The 15,000-nt window shown below is 40.8% G+C and overlaps 2 protein-coding genes across 2 annotated transcripts in view; both read left to right on the top strand.

The window, feature by feature from the left end:
* The window catches only part of LOC138045287 (nephrocystin-3-like), a 69,056-nt gene that overhangs the window by 43,384 nt on the left and 10,672 nt on the right, over nt 1–15,000 (top strand). The gene's annotated exons all lie outside the window — the stretch shown is intronic.
* Nucleotides 10,130–11,982, top strand: LOC138045288 (uncharacterized). Its single transcript, XM_068891728.1, has one exon. The coding sequence runs from the start codon at nt 10,431–10,433 to the stop codon at nt 11,496–11,498; it is 1,068 nt and encodes a 355-aa protein (XP_068747829.1). The 5' UTR covers nt 10,130–10,430; the 3' UTR covers nt 11,499–11,982.

Genomic DNA, 15,000 nt, shown 5'->3' with positions numbered 1-15,000 from the left:
TTTTTTAAAAAAAATTGAGATTTACTAGTGAGCATCACACTGTTTTACAAGCAAACTCTACGCCCGTACGTGTTTATAAGCTATATTTGCGGCTATTACGGGGATAAACCAAGAAGGCTTGGCCGGATTTACGAACGGGAACAGGCAAAGTTGTAGAATATTTTCGCAAGGCGAGATAAAGATTTCAGGTGACGATCACGGTTTAAAAATTTCCCGTTCGTAAATCTAGCCAAACCTTCTCGGTTTATGGCCCCCGTAATAGCCTCAAATATATGGCTTAATAAAACCAAATAAGCAAATATATGCTTGTAAAACTCCCTAAAGAAGTCTACGAAAGTTACACGAAACGAGTCGGAGAGTAAACTCCTGATGAGATATTAATCATGACAACTTAATCTCCTTGGGAAACGATCCGTGCTCTCTGAAAAGAGAACATGACCCGATCATCAACCAATCCATTGACATTGTTTGTTTCCAAGAATAGGTGATAACGTAACTAATTCAACTGTCTAGATGTAAATAGATGAGGTCATTTCCAAGAAATTGCAGTACGCTCACAAGTCGATAAATTATAAATTGACTCACAAGATCTTGAAGCGTTCTCATGCTGTTACAAGCATGTGAAGAAGTTTGTAGTGGGTCGTATGGATGACCAAGTTGCACAGTCCTGACAATGGAACAGCAAGCGCACAACGATATCATCACTCTCCCAGCCCAACAACCAGAAGAAGCCATGGTTGTTTGCTGCCGAGAGTTACCAGATACACTATAATATGTCCAAGGGAACAACTTTGTTGTGGTGCAGATTAATGGAGGACCAGGGTTTGGAAAAACAACTTTGGCAAAGGCCGTTGGTACACAAATTAAAAAAGCCGGAAAACGAATGAACTGTAATATTTTGTAGCCTTCTGTCAAAGAAAACATTTATTGAGGTGGCTATTGAAATGATTCACTCTATCAAGACGGACATGCATCTACCTGGGAATCCTGAACAGTGGCTCACGAAGTGGAGTAAGGACACTCCAACACAGTTTACATTTGTCCTTGACAACGTTGATGATGTACTTGAGTCTGACGATAGAGATAAGTTCTTAAGCACCCTGAGCGCAATGCGAGAGTTCTCTGAAACCAAAGGAGCGTTTCGCATCACATCAAGAGGGGAATTCTGCTGTCCAGATTTGCCTTTAACCGTCCTTCGGCTTAACCCATAATCTCCCGAAGAAGCGACACGTCTTCTTTTTTCAAGGGTCAAGAATGAAGAAATCCGCCAGAAGCTATGTAGGACTGAAAGGATAACCAAACTATGTGGTTACGCCCCTTTGGCCCTTTGCATTGCCGGGTCACTTCTGTCAGACTGTACAGAAGAGAAGCTGGTGGAACTCCTCCAGGAGAATCCGTTGGCTCATCTAGAATACGATGGTCTATCGTTTCAAACCGCCGTCAAAACGTCCTTCGACCTTCTGACAGATACTCAAAAAGATGCATTGGTTGTTATGTCCGTGTTTCCCGGAACGTTTGATGATGATGCTGCTAAAACCGTCATAGAAGCATGCTCTGGTCCTGGGATTTCGCCTCTTTCCATCCTGCGTACCTTAAAGACGAAATCTTTGATCGAGCAGCCACGTTCCCGCAGATACCGGCTGCATCCTCTCATTTGCTGCTTCGCAAAGAAGATCGGTGAAGGTAAGCTTGACCTAGTGTTACAAGGGGAAAAACGAGCTTGTGCACATTTCATAAATTGCCTCAGTGAAAACACTAAGTTATTCTGGAGTAAGGACGCCTGCAAAACAGCCATCGACTCCTTCCATGACGAAAGACACAACTTTGAGCACTTCCTTGACGTCTACACTAAAAGAATGGAAAATCACGATCAGGCGATTGCTGAGAATTGCAAAAGTTTCCTTGATCAATTTTTGGAAAAGTGCTTGTATCTGCAAATCTGCCTGACGCCTTCATCTTACTTTCAATTTTTGAAAAGGATGCTGGAGTCTTTTACGGTTCCAGAATCACACCCAGTGCGCGAAGTGGAACTTAGATGCCTTCTTGGGCATGAAATGAGAAAGCAAAACCAAATGGAACAGTCCATGGGGTATTTTAAAGCAGCTAAAAGTCGTTATTCAAAGAATCGTGTCGCGTTTAACACAAACGTAGTGTCAGAAGTCTTCTACCTGAATAGTTATTTAGATTTCCTTTCAAAGAGAGGAGACCATCGTTTGAATGATCAGGTACGCAATTTGAGTCAAAGAGCTTTAAGTGTGTGCGAGAAAATAATGGAAGAAAATCACCAAGAAAAGGCAGAAGCTCTACTACTTGCAGGTCGGTTTGCAAGGCGTATGCAAGACCATCCCCTAGCCGAAGAAAGGTTAAAGGAAGCACTGGAATTATTTTCACAACGCCTTGGAAAACATCCAATGACCGTTTATGCCCTGAAAGAAAATGGAGACTGCTTCCTCATAACCGAGAGCGAAAAAGCCTTGGCATATTACAAAGAAGCGGAGAAAATGGCGAATCAGATAGGGATGGAGAACTGCAAGGAAATTATCCATGTGCTAAAGAACTATGGAATTTGTGAAATGAAAAGAGGAAACGACTCGGAAGCCATGGAATACTTTGAAAAAGCGATGGATGTCGCTCAGAGAGAGTTGAAAGCAGATCACAAGTGGAAAGTAGCAATCAAGACCAATCAAGTTCTCTTGCTCGAAAACACTGGAAAATTGGAGAAAAGCAAGGAATTGATGAAAGAAGTTGTTGAAATGTGCCAAAGACTGAACTTTCCTTTTCAAAAACTTAGAAGTTACGAAAAAGCCTTAGATTTTATAAATCGCCATCGAAAGGAATTCCTAAAGTATGAATTCCTCTAGTGTTAAAGAGCGCTTTAAAGTGATACGTAAATGAATCTTAGCGTTGCCGGAACCAGTTAAAAGAACCAAAGATTCTTTGGGAAATTCTAAACGTAACTCTGAAAGAAAGGATTGTTTTCCTCTGACCTCACTTATGATGAGACTCCAGGTATATTACACTGAAAACGTAATATTGCACTTTCACTCAGGCTTAACTTGCGCCAAGAATACTAGGAAGTGGCACAAATTAACTGGCATATGAGACCTCTGGAGTAAATAAAACGCCGCCATCGCAGATTATCATTTTCATTAAAAGCATTTTATTGTCCGAATCGCAAAAAAAGCTAGAGGAACATTGGTATTTAAGCGGCATCGTTTTGGTTTCACTTATCACAGTCGGGATCACAGCCTAGTTACGGACACCTTGTTGATTATTGTTGATAATTGAGCCCGCGAGATAACAATAACCGTGAGGCGCAACGCATGCGCGTACACAAGCCTCTGAAAACAGTTGAGTTATTTATTATGGGTCTTTATGCTCTTTACTGCGTGTAAGCAGCGCTTATCAACACACCTATTTATGGAAGGGCACATTTTTACAATATACAGTTTTCTCTTTCTTAGGCAATCATCTCCTATTTTTTCTTAATTAATCTTATTTTGAGAAACAACAAGACACAATTTAAACTTAAAAACATGTTTCGACAGAAACTTCTGTCATCTTCAGTTTAAATTACAAAGTACAGAGTTGAATATATAGTGTGAACCAAAATTCTAATTAACTATAAGAACAAAAAGAAACATGACAATGTAAAATATTGCAAAAAAAGTTTTAAATTAACATGATAAAGTTGATGATTAAGTGTAGGTTTCTCCCACTGAATATGAGTGGCCTTTTTTATCTTAAGTTGGAAGGTGGTAAAAGCGTGATCTAGGATGCTGAAACAGTCATTAGAGCACAAAGTGCGGCAATGCTCAGAATTTTGTAAAGTTTAAAAATATGCGAGGTCCTATCACTGAAAGTGTGCTCACGTACGCGCGTGGAAAAATGCCGGGTAGTTTCGCCGACATAGCAGGCACTACAGCCACGGCACTACGGACGCGCACTACGGACGCGCACGGAGCCCACGAGGGACAGGATCCTTCACACTGAACATGTTGCCGATTTTAAAGGATGAGAAAACTAACTTAATATCAATGTTATTACAATAACGTTTGGCAAAATGACGAACCTTTTTCTGCGTGATAATAGAAAAAGGACCAATGTAAGGTAATTTAAAGTAAAAGGTACGTGTAGTGTCAGAGACGGAAGCCGGGGGATTACAGCCATGGCGAGTAAATGCGAGGTAGCGATTAATAATGTTTTTTAACTAGAAAGTAGACATCCAGCCTTTGGATAGTTGGGACACTAATTGGATGAATGAAACTGACGAATTTTGTTATTTTATGTATATTTATCTCACCATAGGTTGATTTTTTAGTTAGAAGTGTATGAAATCACATGCATATCAGTTCACGTTGAAGTCATGTTTCTGAGAAACTATTCAGGCTTTCCGAGAAGAAACAATAATCCGACCCAATCAAAGCCGTTTCCTAGAACTGGCGATAAATAAACTAATATCTTAAACATGACTTGCTTTGTAAGCTTAATTTGTCCGGGAATGAAAATTTTCTGAGCTCTTTCTTTCCGAGAAATGGCCCTTCATTCTAAAATTATCCTTGAAACGGTGGACTTGGATCAATCGGATTGATATCATCACTTCACCAAAATCGACAAAATACATTAAACATCAAATCATGTCTTAATTAATTGATGGCCACGAGGTCGTGGTACACAGTTTCAAATATTGACTACTTTCAACTAAAGATACCGAACAAGGTCAATACCAACCACCTGAAAACGTCTGAACTTAAAATGAAGCAGGTACAAAACCCAGGTCTCAGGTTACAGGTCTCTGTTTGACCAATACGGAAGTCTCGAAAGAGAAAACAAAACCGTCATAAAGCCAAAAAGAAAAAAACCAAAAGATACATGGAAAATGAAGAGGAAAAAATGACATCAGTTTGGTACCTGAACAAATTTGCACAAACCACTGTGCAAAAAGAAGGCCTGACCCTCCCTCCCTTAACACCTTTTAAACTAAGGGTTAACCCTCCCCAAGGGTCCCATTTTTTTGGATGACCCTTTTCCCTGAAGCCCTAGCCCTCCCCCCTCCCCCCCCCCTCCCACCCAATTAAAAACGCACCTTTCCTAATAAGCCTAAAAACTCTTGTTTATGTCTAATTAGGCCTAAGGTTAGCTTAAATGAATGTTTAGGTTTGTTTCTGTTTTTGTAACAGAGAGAACTGTGAACTAGACCTGAGACCTGTGTTTTGTACCTACCGCTTAAAATGCGTTGTTCTTTACTCAATTTCACCCAGTCGGTTGAATAAATCATTGCAAAATTAGCGCATTTTAATAAACTCCGGCGGCTATTGTATTCATAAACATCATCTCTAAATATTACTCTATCACGTTGAGTTGAGGAGTAATAATGCAGATATTTCCGGCTGAGGACCGGATTTTAACCAAAATACTTGCAAATACATTCTGTTGAATACCGAATTGGAAACTGCCGCGGGGTTTATTGAATTTCTCACGATTCAAGTACATTTAAAAGAAATAAGAAGAGCAAGCGCCCTTTCCGATTTTATGGGGATTAGCTTTGTGAGCCAGCTGTGGAATCAAACAAACACTGAAAATTTTTACAAGATCACAAAATTGTTTGAATGTTGAGTTCAAATACTTTACGTCATCGCCGAACAGTAATCGTTGATTGGTTGCTCGTTGCTTAGAAGGAGGAGTGCGCTGACTAAAGGCTTTGCACTGGCTTGCTACCAATAACGTACCGCATTAAAACTGAAGCTAAATGGTGAAAAAACTGAGATCTGGCTCTTGTCATCACGTTTTCGACCTCGATCTCCTTTGGAAAGTCTAAATATTGTCATTGAGAACATTGTCTGTTCCAACACCGGACTAGAAATATTGGTGTAATTTTAAGTGACCCTCTGTCCATGGCTCCTCGTGCGTCCGCATTATGTAAGTCTTCTTTCTACCATTTAAGGAACATTGCTAAAATCCGGACAGCTTTTGTTTATAATTGGCCTTTTTGTAATTTTGGGGCTAAAAGATTTAACGTTAAATCCGTGAGCCCCAAAATTACAATTCTCAGCGTCATGCAGGGTTTTAGTCATATCCTGCACGGACTATTGTGTAGTTGTTTTTCGCTGTTCACACCCTTGCTGGAACGATTTGTTTGTTCCAATAAAGGCATTTCCACAAACACGTTTGTTGGAGCCGGCTCCAGTCCTTAGCCAATTTATAAACCATTATATATTAAAGTTAATAGACCTTATTCATAAATGGCGGTCATTTTATAATTCTTTTGTCGAAGTGCAAATTAGCCTACCAAGCCTCGATACCATACAGTGAATTGAAAAGATTTCTTGCTCTGAAATGAGGCTTGGTAGGCTAATTTGCACGTTGGACAAAAGAATTATAAATGTGACCGCCAAATATGAATAATGTCTATGTGACAAACATGACCTCTGCGAGGGATATGCATTTGACCCTAGGCTTTCTCTGTTACAGAGCAACCTTGTGTCACGTGAACGTCACACCATGCACCTCATCCAATCACATTCTTGGTGCGTCATGCTTTGGACTGGTATGTCGAGTCGGACCTTTGCTACTGTCATTCCACTTCTGTCTTTATTGCGAAAACACTTAAGCTCAGAAGCATCTTCACTCAAATTCCCTCCCTTCCCTCCCTCTTTCATACCTGGTGCCTCAATAGTATGTTCCAGGACATGTCATGGGAAATTATGGTAGCTAGTTGTACACTATCTGTGGATTTGTTACAGTTAATGACCTATTTTAACATGACTCTCTTTTCTAATATGAAGGGTTAAACCCCCTTTGCGCTTTGTCATGACCTTGGGGATTGTAACCCCTTGGAGAGGATCGCGACCTCTCTTGCCGGGCAACTTAGTTATCCTACCTTTTCATGACCTGCTAATGAAGTGCTTCATCTCCTACCCCATCACCCCCCAAAGTGTTCTCTCTTACACTTGTTATCATGGGTTGGGAACATTAACGCATGTTCTTTCAAGCGCAGTACTTGCAGCGCGGGTTTTTCCGGGAGTGTGTGGTTTTACTTTGTTTGCGGTGTGCAAAGAAATTTTTGTTGGCAGTTTGTAAGGATGCTTTGTTTGCAGTCTGCGAAAATATTTTGTTTGCGGCGTGTAAAAGTATTTTCGTTTGCAGTGTGCGAGGATTTTGTTTGGTGTGTGTGATGACATTTTGTTTGCAGTGTGCGGATTTATTTTGTTTGCAGTGTGCCGAATTTATTTTGTTTTCAGAGTACGAGTTTATTTCAAGAGTTAGAATTTTTTTGTTTGAAATGCATTTTGTTTTGCGAGATGAGTAACTCTTTGTAATATGAGGCTAAATTAATGGCGAAAGGTGTTTCCCTAATGGGCCACCGTAGTTTTCGCTGTCTTGAGCGCCGTGCGATTTGAATCGATTTAACGTATTGCAGTTACGAGGGGGACATTGGGATTTTCGGTTTTGCGGTTTTGGCTATTTTTTTGATCGGTTTTTCGGTTTTTGTGCCAAAAGACTTCGGTTTTTCGGATTTGGTGTTCATTGCGTTTTGCGGGTTTTTCGTTATTTAGCATCTGGTTTTCGGTTTTCGTAATCCGATGTGCTTTTTGGGTTTTTGAATTTTGTGATTATTTGGTTTCCGGTTTTTCTTAGATTTGAGCGGCAATTGATCTAGAATAGAGTGTTATTTATTTATTTAATCTTTATTTAACCACGGTGCAATTCATCAGCAATATAAAAAAAAATATGTAAAATCAAAAATTTATAGATAGAACTATGTAAACTACATTAACTATCTTACACAATATCATACAATAAAAGCTGCTTTCCATGAATGCCGTGTTTAAAATAATGACTTAGATAACCTCTTTAATCAGTCGTTTGAATTGATCGAGGGACTCTGCTTAAAGATGAAGGACCCCATGAAGATCTGAACGAGCATGAAAGGAGTGAGAAGCTAGTGACGCTAATAAAGGCCAGCAAGAATTTGATAAATGTAGTGACGAAGTCAGTGCAGATGACAACAATTCCCAGGGCCAGCAAGATGCATTAGGGACATCGACGAATTGTCTCTTTGGTGCAGCGTCGCAAAATGGAGGGGCGGTGCCCGGGAGGGAGGATGTGGGAAGACTCCCATATAAAAAGGGGAGAGACGCTCGTCGTCTCGCCTAGGGGTGTAAATTTCGCATTTTGGTCTCACTTAGGGTGTTTTGGGCAAAACGCAATCATCTGTAGCCGTGAAAATCTCCTCAGGGTTGCGCGCGAAGAAATATAAAAGTGTATATTTACACTTATTTCTTCACGCAGGTGAAAGTATTAGATGATAACGTCTTTGCCATCATTAAAAGTCACTGTATTTTTTTTATTTTACTGTATTATGTAAAATTTCCGACGAGCATCTCTCCCCTTTTTATATGGGAGCCAATATTCGACTCCTGTTTTAAGTAAGTATCTGTTTATTACCACATTTAACCTTTGAGCAAGTTCCTGCTGCCATGTAAAACAAGGAACAAACAGTACCGGTTAGCTTCCTCAATGCAATCGCATGTTTTAGACCAAGATTAAACATTCCATTCTAATCTCCAAACTGTCAGGTCTTAGTTATCACATGGAAATGTTCAATTAGAGAGTTGTATTGGAGGTTTCCAGAGCTATAGCTTTTTGCGATTGCTAAATTGAAATTTTAGACAGGACTTGTGTGCAAGTTAACTTGGCTCCATTACCAGCTGCCTTACGGAAAATGAGCCCACAAAGTATGGGCTCGAGAGAGCGGCAGAAATAAAGCCTATGATTTTAGCAGATACTAAAAGATATGAAGGCTTTAGACAAGTCGATGACATTCACAAATACTTTGATGAAATAAAGTGTTAGCGTAGTTTGCTCTGTATGCCGCACTTGTCACCGTTATATCGGTTTTTTGACGGTTTTGTATGCGGTTTTGGATGATTTTTCTTCGGTTTTTCGGTTTCTAATACGCCCCAATGTCCTCCTCAGTTACTTTAACACAAAAGTTTCTGATTAACGATAAGCGCATTACTTTTAAGATCACTAGCTCAAGGTAATGACACTAAGTCAAAATTTCCAGATAAATCGCTTTTCAAACCATTCTGAGTCAGTATTTGAATTTACTAAATTACCAAACTTTAGCAGCTTACAAGTTGACAAAAACATGAACAAGAAACGAAAATTTAACTATGCGAATATGGCATTTTTAAATTCCCATGTAAAATTTCTCAAGAATCATTCGAATTTTAACTCAAATTTCTCCAGGTCTATTTGCTTTTTGAACGTCTCGATTGAAAAAGTATAATGTTATAGTTACTTTGCAGCTTACAAATTGGCACTTTGTGACTAGATACGCTCCTTAAATTGCGCTTGAAGAGAGTAGTTCGGCCACGCCATTTCTTTATAAATTTCTCCCATCAGTCATTAAATTTCACGCGGTGCTATTATGCTTATGAGATTTTAACTCATGCATATCAGTGATGCGCCATGACCGGCGATACTTACAATACTTAAGGTAGTATCCTTGCAGTTGACTTACATTAAGATATTTACAATACGATACATACAGTATACAAAGCTGGTTATGTGGTTGAAACTGGGTGAATGTGTATCGCCAGACCTGAACCACTTGATTGTGCTTTATTGTTTTGACCTAATCAGCCGGTTGAAAACAATCATTTGCTTATACCGTCTTACTGACTAATTGGCATCGTGATTAAGTTACGTGCGTCAAACTTTTGTCGCGTAGCTGCTGAGATAATTTAAATCGAAGTAAATAATTCTCAGAAACAGTGGGAGCTTTCCGAGAATGAAACAGTGTTGGAATTGTGTCCTTCCCACAATAGGTAATGATTTATTATTAGCCACATCTTATGAATCAGCTTTTGTACAATTTGTCTTTCCCAGAAGACAAACAATTTTGCTCTTTTATTACCCTACAGCTTACAAAATTAGTTTGAAATATACAAAAGTATAAGGTCCCAAGTAATTTTAACAAGTGGATAAACTTCTTTAAAGGAAAAGTTAGGAAGGAGCAAACACATCATATCATGAACCTCTAACTCATCCTAACGGTGATAAAAATAGCTTGGATGTGATTGGTTAAATTAAAGTATAGCATCTGAATCAATTAACAATTTTCACAACTGAGGAATGTGCTAGCGAAGCGATAACGGAGTCAGCAATATCGTCTCAAGAAAAATGTTTGGACGGATTCCGGCAAAAAAATTTTACGTTGGGAATTGCTCGACCCCCAGCGCCCCATCCGTTTGCATTACAAGATTACGTGACATTCGTAAGCATAGTTAACTGAGAATCCTTTGTTCTCGAGTATTACAGCTGTCAAGCGATCGCCGGTTCGCACTGCAAAAGACCAATCTTTACACGCTTGTCTCGATACGTTGTAAACATTTCCTGCTGACTTCGTTTTGTTTAACTGAATGGCGTCACCAACGAGTTCTTCTTCGCTGTCTGTTGATAGTGGTGACACTATATCCTCAGCATTCAGTAGTGTATCCCAGGAAAAAACCAATGGCACAAGGTTGGCTCGATTACTCATCGACGAAGGAACATCTGCTTTAGAGCGATTTCTTTTGTTTTCCATACACCCCGAAACATTGGAGGACGTCCTAAAGAAAAAATCCTCAAAGCTTCAGGGACTAAAACGGAATAGTGTCATTTTAGGTGATCAATGGGAAAAGTTGTTTCCGGGTACTGGTGACCCACCAAACATTGCGCAGTTTGACATTTCTCTGTTGCATTTGTTGATTCGAGAAATTTCCAACTTACCACCGCCTGTAACAGGATGGCACAAGCTGCCTGCGAAGAACGACGCAAGCATAGAAGCGAACATCGCCAGAATCAAATTTTTCAGAAATGAGCTGTCCCATAGCCATTCTACTGCCGTTACCGAAAGCGAATTCGAAGACAAATGGGATAAAATATCTTCAGCTTTGGAGGGAATAATGGTTTATAACCAGCGACAAAAAATTCTGCGCCTCAAGAATGATCCGATCGATCACAATACGTATCACACAGTAGAGGAACACATCAAAAAATGGCGAAGGTTACAGCAGCTGCAGCAGCAAGAAAATGACGAGCCTAGCAGCTGTCTACCAGACGAAGTGCCGGAAGTATTTGGACGTTCTAAGGAAATCGACAAAGTAAAACAATACCTTCAGAGTGGAACAGATGCCGTCGTGTTGATTACTGGAGGACCGGGCTTTGGAAAAACAACTGTGGCCAGGGAGACAGCCCACAAATTAAAAGAAATTGGGCATACTGTGTTGTTTTGCAGTCTTGTAAAAAAGACAACATTCCTCGAAGCAGCAACTGAAATGATCCACTCATGCGGCAAGATGCTCGGACAGCTACCGGAGAATCTTGAATACTGGCTCAAAAACTGGAGCAAACAGATCCAAAGCCAAGTGGTATTTGTCCTCGATAATGCAGATAGTCTTCTAGACAGGAGTACCCAACGACCATTTTTGACAAAATTGTTCATATAATGTTGTAACCACTATTAGAATGTTTCTACGTCAATCTTCGTTAATATTTAACTTTCCTGGGAAAAAAATACCCGCTCTTCACTGCCAGCGAGCAAGAGTTTCAGGAAATAAAACTCCCAGCCAGCCATCGTGTGAGACAGCTTTTAACCAGCCAGCATATTTTAAAATGCGAAACGACACATATTGCCAGCCAGCGCATAAGGGACTTTGGAGTTTGCCAGCAAGCGTTGGCGTACGTTATGAGCCAGCAAGCAAGGTTTCAATACATAATTGTCGAAGGTACTATAAACATCAATAGTGATATATAATTCAATAATAAATGAAAATTAATAATAATAAATATTAATAATATTAATAATAATAACAACAATAATGGTAATAATAATAATAATAATAATAATAATAATAATAAGCTGTACTCACATTTTCTTGAAATAGAGGTCCTCGCTAAAATGTGAACTTCGGAAGTAGTTGCAGGGCGATCAAGATGACACGTAAACAAATAACAACGCAATGAACACAGAGTTAAATGTTGGTATAGTTCTTTTTTCCCCTTGGTAGTGCACTATAACAATTCGGCATTTAAGTGAAATGCGACCTGCAAAGTCAATGCATTAATCTTGCTGTTTCAATCAACTGAAAACCATTCCCTCAAAACTTTCACACCAGAACTGGTGCAAAGTTTCACAGCAAAAGCCATGGTCATAGTTGGTCAGACAATCACCGCAAAAGTTTCACATCAGAACTGGTGCAAAGTTTCACAGCAAAAGCCATGGTCGTATGTGGTCAGACAATCACCGCAAAAGTTTCACACCAGAACTGGTGCAAAGTTTCACAGCAAAAGCCATGGTCGTAGTTGGTTAGACAATCACCGCAAAAGTTTCACACCAGAACTGGTGCAAAGTTTCACAGCAAAAGCCATGGTCGTAGTTGGTTAGACAATCACCGCAAAAGTTTCACACCAGAACTGGTGCAAAGTTTCACAGCAAAAGCCGTGGTCGTATGTGGTCAGACGATCACCGCAAAAGTTTCACACCAGAACTGGTGCAAAGTTTCACAGCAAAAGCCATGGTCGTATGTGGTCAGACAATCACCGCAAAAGTTTCACACCAGAACTGGTGCAAAGTTTCACAGCAAAAGCCATGGTCGTATGTGGTCAGACAATCACCGCAAAAGTTTCACACCAGAACTGGTGCAAAGTTTCACAGCAAAAGCCATGGTCATAGTTGGTCAGACAATCACCGCAAAAGTTTCACACCAGAACTGGTGCAAAGTTTCACAGCAAAAGCCATGGTCGTATGTGGTCAGACAATCACCGCAAAAGTTTCACACCAGAACTGGTGCAAAGTTTCACAGCAAAAGCCATGGTCGTAGTTGGTTAGACAATCACCGCAAAAGTTTCACACCAGAACTGGTGCAAAGTTTCACAGCAAAAGCCGTGGTCGTATGTGGTCAGACGATCACCGCAAAAGTTTCACACCAGAACTGGTGCAAAGTTTCACAGCAAAAGCCATGGTCGTATGTGGTCAGACAATCACCGCAAAAGTTTCACACCAGAACTGGTGCAAAGTTTCACAGCAAAAGCCATGGTCGTATGTGGTCAGACAATCACCGCAAAAGTTTCACACCAGAACTGGTGCAAAGTTTCACAGCAAAAGCCATGGTCATAGTTGGTCAGACAATCACCGCAAAAGTTTCACACCAGAACTGGTGCAAAGTTTCACAGCAAAAGCCATGGTCATAACTGGTCAGACAATCACCGCAAAAGTTTCACACCAGAACTAATGCAAAGTTTCACAGCAAAAGCCATGGTCGTAGTTGGTTAGACAATCACCGCAAAAGTTTCACACCAGAACTGGTGCAAAGTTTCACGGCAAAAGCCGTGGTCGTATGTGGTCAGACGATCACCGCAAAAGTTTCACACCAGAACTGGTGGAAAGTTTCACAGCAAAAGCCATGGTCGTATGTGGTCAGACAATCACCGCAAAAGTTTCACACCAGAACTGGTGCAAAGTTTCACAGCAAAAGCCGTGGTCGTATGTGGTCAGACAATCACCGCAAAAGTTTCACACCAGAACTGGTGCAAAGTTTCACAGCAAAAGCCATGGTCGTATGTGGTCAGACAATCACCGCAAAAGTTTCACACCAGAACTGGTGCAAAGTTTCACAGCAAAAGCCGTGGTCGTATGTGGTCAGACAATCACCGCAAAAGTTTCACACCAGAACTGGTGCAAAGTTTCACAGCAAAAGCCATGGTCGTAGTTGGTTAGACAATCACCGCAAAAGTTTCACACCAGAACTGGTGCAAAGTTTCACAGCAAAAGCCGTGGTCGTATGTGGTCAGACAATCACCGCAAAAGTTTCACACCAGAACTGGTGCAAAGTTTCACAGCAAAAGCCGTGGTCGTATGTGGTCAAACAATCACCGCAAAAGTTTCACACCAAAACTGGTGCAAAGTTTCACAGCAAAAGCCATGGTCATAGTTGGTTAGACAATCACCGCAAAAGTTTCACACCAGAACTGGTGCAAAGTTTCACAGCAAAAGCCATGGTCGTAGGTTAGACTATCACCGCAAAAGTTTCACACCAAAACTAATGCAAAGTTTTACAGCAAAAGCCGTGGTCGTATGTGGTCAGACGATCACCGCAAAAGTTTCACACCAGAACTGGTGCAAAGTTTCACAGCAAAAGCCGTGGTCGTATGTGGTCAGACAATCACCGCAAAAGTTTCACACCAGAACTGGTGCAAAGTTTCACAGCAAAAGCCATGGTCGTATGTGGTCAGACAATCACCGCAAAAGTTTCACACCAGAACTGGTGCAAAGTTTCACAGCAAAAGCCGTGGTCGTATGTGGTCAGACGATCACCGCAAAAGTTTCACACCAGAACTGGTGCAAAGTTTCACAGCAAAAGCCATGGTCGTATGTGGTCAGACAATCACCGCAAAAGTTTCACACCAGAACTGGTGCAAAGTTTCACAGCAAAAGCCGTGGTCGTATGTGGTCAGACAATCACCGCAAAAGTTTCACACCAGAACTGGTGCAAAGTTTCACAGCAAAAGCCGTGGTCGTATGTGGTCAGACAATCACCGCAAAAGTTTCACACCAGAACTGGTGCAAAGTTTCACAGCAAAAGCCATGGTCGTATGTGGTCAGACAATCACCGCAAAAGTTTCACACCAGAACTGGTGCAAAGTTTCACGGCAAAAGCCGTGGTCGTATGTGGTCAGACGATCACCGCAAAAGTTTCACACCAGAACTGGTGCAAAGTTTCACAGCAAAAGCCATGGTCGTATGTGGTCAGACAATCACCGCAAAAGTTTCACACCAGAACTGGTGCAAAGTTTCACAGCAAAAGCCGTGGTCGTATGTGGTCAGACAATCACCGCAAAAGTTTCACACCAGAACTGGTGCAAAGTTTCACAGCAAAAGCCGTGGTCGTATGTGGTCAGACAATCACCGCAAAAGTTTCACACCAGATCTGGTGCAAAGTTTCATAGCAA

Source organism: Montipora capricornis, chromosome 4, assembly GCF_036669925.1.
Source record: "Montipora capricornis isolate CH-2021 chromosome 4, ASM3666992v2, whole genome shotgun sequence".
Lineage (NCBI taxonomy): Eukaryota > Metazoa > Cnidaria > Anthozoa > Scleractinia > Acroporidae > Montipora > Montipora capricornis.
The sequence above is the reverse complement of the archived record's forward strand: the minus strand, read 5'-3'. Positions and strand labels throughout refer to the sequence as shown.

What these genes read in the sequence shown, in the direction of transcription:
- LOC138045288 (XM_068891728.1), top strand. Translation starts at nt 10,431, where the DNA reads ATGGCGTCACCAACGAGTTCTTCTTCGCTGTCTGTTGATAGTGGTGAC.